The 7,039-nt window shown below is 35.9% G+C and overlaps 1 protein-coding gene and 1 pseudogene across 1 annotated transcript; one reads left to right on the plus strand and one right to left on the minus strand.

Moving 5' to 3' along the window:
• Nucleotides 1–798: 798 nt before the first annotated feature.
• LOC107261263 (ribulose bisphosphate carboxylase large chain) lies at nucleotides 799–2,004 on the minus strand. Its single transcript, XM_015719297.2, is given in 7 exon segments — nucleotides 799–1,027; nucleotides 1,029–1,056; nucleotides 1,059–1,124; nucleotides 1,127–1,275; nucleotides 1,277–1,374; nucleotides 1,376–1,619; nucleotides 1,621–2,004. Coding segments are annotated over 7 exon segments (972 nt in total). The 5' UTR covers nucleotides 1,779–2,004.
• A 120-nt stretch (nucleotides 2,005–2,124) lies between these two features.
• On the plus strand, nucleotides 2,125–6,215 carry LOC125369461 (annotated as a pseudogene).
• Nucleotides 6,216–7,039: the final 824 nt, after the last annotated feature.

A 7,039-nucleotide genomic window follows, 5' to 3' on the forward strand; every position in this document is an offset into this window, starting at 1 on the left:
TTTGTTTACTTTATTTTTCATATATGTCATTTACTTGGATATTATTGAGTTTGCTTTCCTTATTTGTACTTCCCATACGGGATATCCATTTTGTTTTACACTAGGGACAGTGTGTCCTTCAAGTGTGGGGTGGTTAAACCATATGTTCCTTTCTTTTTCTTGTGACTTTTGGATGTGTTTGAAATTGCTATTGCTGATCTTGTATATTGTTAGGATGCTAGGATAATATGTCTTTATGCACTTGAGTTATGCTATTTTTGAGTTGATTAACAATTTGATTTATAGAATTGTAGTTACTTTTGTTTGTTGTTCATTGTCCTTGGAAAACAATTAATGGTGTTTAATACATCAACTCTGCCGGCTTAAACCAGGTTACTTAATTGATTCTCGAGTTGTCATATTTTAACTTAGAAGGTTGATTATATCATATGCATGTGTTTCTTAAGTGTTTCTTAAGTGAATTAATGATGTTGAGAACCAATTTCAACTAATGCCACACTTCAAATGTGAGATTTTGAGCTAGTTGAGCATTCATTATACATATTCTTTTTACGTTTCTTATTTGAGTGTGCATTGTACTTGGCTTTGCTTCTATAACTTGCTCTGTAATGCTTGTTGAAGTTACATGAATTTGTGAATACCATGAGATGATTTGGGTAACTTAGGATTCACCACACTTGGCCAAAAGTCTACCCTTTGTGTTTCTATTAGTTAGCCATGGTTGAGCCTTTACCCTTTTCTTCATTTACCATTTCACATTTTACATCTTAGCCTCTTCATTTTATCTTTCCTTTACCTTTATGCTGGAATTTTTATGATTTGCTCTCTCTTATTTGGGATTAAAATGCCATGTGCTATGTTGGTGAATTCATTAAATCCTTTTGATATTTTAGATGCTCCCTTCAATCCAATGTGAAGAAGTAAACCATTATCTCGGCAATAATGAGCCAAGGTAGTATTTGCAGTGAATCCCCCTGTTAAGTAGTCATGCATTACGATAGGAACTCCTAATTCTCCGGCAAATACCTTTGATCATTTCTTCGCATGTACCTGCAGAGCATTCAAATAATGTCCTTTGATTTCACCCTGTTTCACGGCTTTATAAATTGCTTCTAAGACAAAATAAGAATCTGCCTCCAACGCATAAATGGTTGGGAGTTCACGTTCTCATCATCTTTGGTAAAATCAAGTCCACCACAGACATTCATAAACCCGCCTACTGTATTCTTAAATGACAGCCCCAATTTAGGTTTAATAGTACAACCCAATGAGGCCACCATACTTGTTCAATTTATCTCTCTCAACTTGGATGCCATGAAGGCCCTTGGAAAGTTTTGTATAAGCAGTGAGGATTCTGAAATCCTCCGCATTTAGGCGCCAGTAGGGCTTTGAACCCAAATACATTACCCACAATGGAAGTAAACATGTTAGTAATGTGAACCTTCTTCAAAAGGTCTAAGGGTAAGCTACATAAGCAATAAATTGATTTTCTTCTCCCAAGAACGGGCTCAATGTGGTAGCATCGTCCTTTATAACGATCAAGACCGGTAAGCCCATCGGCCCACACAGTTGTCCATGTACCAAGAAGATTCATGCTGCCAGCCTCGCTTCCTCGTGCGTAACTCCAGTCGAGGAGTTACTCTGAATGTCGCCAAGATATCGATCTTTGGTTTCATATTCGGAGTATAATAAGTCAATTTATAATCTTTAACACCACCGAACCCAACACTTGCTTTAGTCTCTCGCTCAGGTGACATAAGTCCCTCCCTACAACTCATGAATTAAGAATTCTCACAACAATAAGGTCTACTCGACATGAATTAGGAGTTAATAAAACCTTTCACAGAATCTTTCACAAAGTTATCAACCAATATTATCAACTAATCAGAATTTTTATTAGACCATGGTATTTGATTCACCAAATACATCATTATTGTATACTCTTTCATATCTACGGCGCAACCCAATCCTTGTTTTTTTTTTTTCAAGTTTCTAATCCTTAACTTTTTGAATCGAAATATCTAAATAATAAGAAATTTCCTCGTGATGTTGATATATGTTGTATATGTAAATCCAAGATGTGAAAATCGGTAATTCATCTATGAAAAAAGAAAAAGAATAATAATGCTAGGTGTGTAAGTCGATATGTCAAATAAAAAGAAGGGCCCATGAAATAATTAATGAATCATAAGTTCAGTTCGAATTCCATAGAAAATACGAATAGTATTATCTATAATGATAGACAAATGAAAGGCTTCCTGAAGCCTTTTTTTATGTTTCTTATGCATGCACTTACTTAATATTCTTAATATTTATTTATATTTTAAAAATGAGTTAGTTGAACTTGAAAACTCACCCATTGAAAGTAAGTAAACAATTGAATTGGACTTGTTAGCTGAAGTATCAACGAATCCAATTTAACTTCCATTTTTTCTTTTTATCGAATTAATCGATCAACTTGTCATTTAACATTTATTTTGGACTAGAAATTTTGAAAAAAAAAATTTTGACATATTTTTTTTATTATTTTTATTATTTTATTATGAGAATCAATCCTACTACCGGTCCGGAGTTTCCACACTTGAAAAAAGAACCCGGGCGATCACCAAATCATCAGCCTAGATGTAGCTTTTCCCCGGAAAGATGCCTAATATTTACAACGCTCGGTAGTTAAGGGCCGGGATACCGTTGGTCAAGAAATTAATGTGACTTGTGAAGTACAACAATTATTAGGAAATAATCGAGTTCTGGGCCGTAGCTATGAGTGCTGCATTTTGCCCAATGAGAGGAATGGAAGTGATTGACACGGAGGTCCTCTCATTGCCTGCAGTCATGAGCGACTCTAGGACGAATTTTCAATGTGCTTGGAGAACTGTTGATGATTTAGGTCCTGTAGATACTCGCAACATCCCCTATTCATAGATCCGCACTGCCTTTATACGGTTAGATACAAAATTATCTATTTTTGAGATGGGAATTAAAGTAGTAGATCTGTTAGCCCCTTATCGCCGTGGAGGAAAAATCTGGACTATTCGGGGGGAGCCGGAGTAGGTAAAACAGACTTATTATGGAATTAATCAACAACATTGCGAAAGCTCATGGGGCAAGGATCCGAGATTTGGCGGAGTAGGCGAACGATTCGAAGGAAATGATCTTTACATGGAAATGAAAAATCTGGAGTAATTAATGAAGAAAATATTGCGAATCAAAAGTAGCTCTAGTCTATGGTCGGGATGAACGAACCCCCGGGAGCTCGTATGAGAGTTGGCTTAACGCCCTAACTATGGCGAATATTTCCGAGATGTTAATGAACAGGACGCATTTCTATTTATCGACAATATCTTCCGTTTGGCCCAAGCAGGGATCCGGGTATCCGCCTTATTAGGTAGAATGCCTTCCATTTGTGGGTTATCAACCTACCCTTAGTACCGAAATGGGTTCTTTACAAGAACGAATTACTTCTACAAAAGAAGGGTCCATAACTTCTATTCAAGCAGTTTATGTACTGCGGACGATTTGACTGACCCTGCCTCCCGCCACGACATTTGCACAAGATGCTACTACCGTACTATCAAGAGGATTAGTCGCTAAAGGGATCTATCCAGTAGATCCTTTAGATTCAACGTCAACTATGCTCCAACCTCGGATCGTTCAGTGAGGAACATTATGAAACCGCGAAAGAGTTAAGCAAACTTTACAACGTTACAAAGAACTTCAAGACATTATAGCTATCCTTGGGTTAGACGAATTATCCAAGAGGATCGCTTAACCGTAGCAAGAGCACGAAAATTGAGCGTTTCTTATCACAACCCTTTTTGTAGAGGTATATTTACGGGTTCCCCTGGAAATATGCTCGGTTTAGCGTAAACTATTAGAGGATTTAAATTGATCCTTCCGGAGAATTAGATAGTCTACCCGAGCGGTGCCTTTTATTTGGTAGGTAATATTGATGAAGCTATCATGGAAGGCTACGAATTTAGAAATGGAGAACAACTTGAAGAAATGACCTTAAATCTTTGTGTAATCGACCCCAAATCGAATTGTTTGGGATTCGGAAGTGAAAGAAATCATTTTATCTACTAATAGTGGACAAATTGGCATATTATCAAATCATGCGCCTATTGCCACAACAATGATATCGATTTTGAGAATACGCCTTAATGACCAATGGTTAACGATGGCTCCGATGGGCGGTTTTGCTAGAATAGGCAATAATGAGATTACTATTTTAGTAAACGATGCAGGAAGGGTAGTAACATTGATCCACAAGAAGCTCGGAAAAATCTTGAAATAGCAGGCTAACTTGAGAAAGGCGGAAGGCATGAGACAAATAATTGAGGCAAATCTAGCTCTCGGACGAGCTAGGGCACGCGTAGAGGCTATCAATGTGATTTCGTAACTATAAATAATTAGTAGAGTAGGTGCGTCCGAATAATAAGCGTAACTTCAGATAAGTAAGTTCGCTTATACACCCTATTTTTTTTTGATTCGCCAATTGAATAGAATCATAAGTATAATCAGATTCTAATACAACAAATTTGTTTTCAATTCAAAAATGAAATAGAATGGAACGAAAAAGATCAAAAATCACTAAACTAAGGTGGGTAAAAAAATTTATTAGATAGCATTGATTCTGATATCTAATAATTTGTACCTACTATTGGATTTGAACCAATGACTCCCGCCGTATGAAAGCAATACTCTAACCACTGAGTTAAGTAGGTCATTTATCATCCCAAAGATAAAGAAATATAATCCGTCGCATCGACGATTAATTTTAATTATAAATGGAATATTATTTATAAGCAATACCACTTTATTCAGTTGTATGCAACAGTTCTCTTATAAGCTGCTAGTTTAGTTTTCATTAAAAAAAAGAAAAAAAAGAAGAAAGACAACAAAATTCCTTATTTCTTTATCTTTTTATTGGATTGATAGTATTTTCGAGCGTTATTTTACAAATTAAGGATTTTAGTGAATATGTTTTGTATTTTTGGTTATTTAATCCTTTGAGCATACATTATTATTTATTGCAAGAATTTCCAGCATTTTCACACTTCTTTCCAAACTCTCCATACTTTTACCTTAGCCCCATTACAATTCTGGTAAAGACCGTTTGATTTTGGTATTCATTTATTTACAGTAGCGGAGATAGGATTTATGAGCAAGCTTATGGTAAGCGGGTTTTGTGCATTTGCTTTGAGGGATTTGTTTCTCAACTTATACACATTTTGAGTGACTTGAGTAATCCTTGTGAGGCATTGGTTCTTGATGTCTATTACTGAGTTGTTTAAATTATTCATGCATTGATATTATCTCCATTCTCTGCTAATAATTTGCAACTTGACTTACGATTGAGTTTCTTTTGAGATGTGTTGAATGCTATTTGTTGTAGCCTAGGGGCATGAACTTTGAGGACTTGCTAACTACGGTTTTGTGAGATTGAGTTGTTAATTACTTGAGGACAAGCAAAAGCTTAAGTGTGGGGTGATTTGATATACATAGTTTTACACATATTTGTTGGCATATTATTACAAATTTTCTTAGTATTTATTGTATTTTTATTCGAAGATCACTTGTGTTTTGTATCCTTTCGTGTTCCAAGAGATTTTATAGGTCCATCATCAGCGCTTTAGCAATTTTAGATTAATTTCGGGCAAAAACGGATGGAATTAGAAGCTTTTGACCTTAGGTTAACTTTTGGGAAGTCAACAGCGTTCGTCTTGGAGCCCGTGTAGAAATTCCAGGCCGTTTAGCTTAAGCAATTTGAAGTAGTATGTTTTTCGAGGGTACCATGCCCCAGAGCACAGCCCATGTTGGCTAACACGGGCAAGAGCATGACCTGTGTTGGCTAACATGGGCCAGAACACGGCCTTGCTCGATTCAGTTCACTCTGTCAATTAGAGTCCAACACGGCCCGACACGGCTAGTGTTGAGGGACACGAGTTGGAACACGCCCGTATTTGCGCAATGTTTAAAAGGAACGAGCCAAAAAGAGAAAAGAGAGTTCTGGATCGGCGATTCTGACTCTTCATCTTCCATTGTAATTTTTGCTAGACATGTTTTCAGGCATTTCAGGGGGCTTCCAGGAAACTGATTCCACCTTGGAACATCAGATTCATGATTTGGGTTTTGGATTGAAGATTGAGGAGGAGTTTTGGAGGAAATCAAGAAGCAATTCTAGAGATCAACTGCAATGTAGATCAAGGCTTTAAGCTTTTCATCCAATTCTAGGAAAAGGGTGTATTGTTTCAATTTCTTTGTTCTTTCATTGTAATTCAATTCCTATTTGCTTTAGACATGAACATGTGTAGCTACATTAGGGATGAACCCATTGGAGTTCCTTACTATGTTGGCTTTGTACTAAATTGTTGAGATTGTTTGAGTTTGCTTTGTTGTATTCTTTTTGCAATTAATAATATAAATCTAGTTTTCATTACATTGATTGTATTGATTACATTCATAGAATTCTTTTAGCAATTGAGAAATTCTAATTGAGTTCAGAGATTTAATTGCAAGAACAGGTTAATTTTCACTTAGAGGTAAGGTTAATTAATTTGTCGGATTAAGAATTAACAAAGCTTAATAGAGGTGGATTAAAACTTAAGGCTTACCTAATAATCAATAGTTAGGAAGAGATTCCAACTTTAGGTTCTTAGGTTTAGGAATTCGGTTGTCTCAAGAGGGAAACCAAATTCAGTTTAGAATTTGTCCACGGGTAGCATAATCGGACTCAATAATCTATTATCTTTTGTTTGATAGCCAACTACTCTAGGTCCTCTTTGAGTTTTCTTTCTTGTCTTGATTATTCTTTTTGCTCATTCATTCTCGCATTACACTTAGAATTTAGTTTTTAGTAAATCTAGAAACCTCCGTTATTAATTTTAGGCTAGATAACAAGGAATAAAGTAGTAACTTTAGGATTTTACTTTCTTGAGGTATACAATATTTTTAATACTTGCCATTATGCTAGGCTGCATTAGTAAGTTTAATGCCTTAGTTATAGTTGCATAAGCATATACGCATCATCAAGTTCACC

The sequence above is a fragment of the Ricinus communis genome, chromosome 3 (genome assembly GCF_019578655.1).
Source record: "Ricinus communis isolate WT05 ecotype wild-type chromosome 3, ASM1957865v1, whole genome shotgun sequence".
Classification (NCBI taxonomy): Eukaryota; Viridiplantae; Streptophyta; class Magnoliopsida; order Malpighiales; family Euphorbiaceae; genus Ricinus; species Ricinus communis.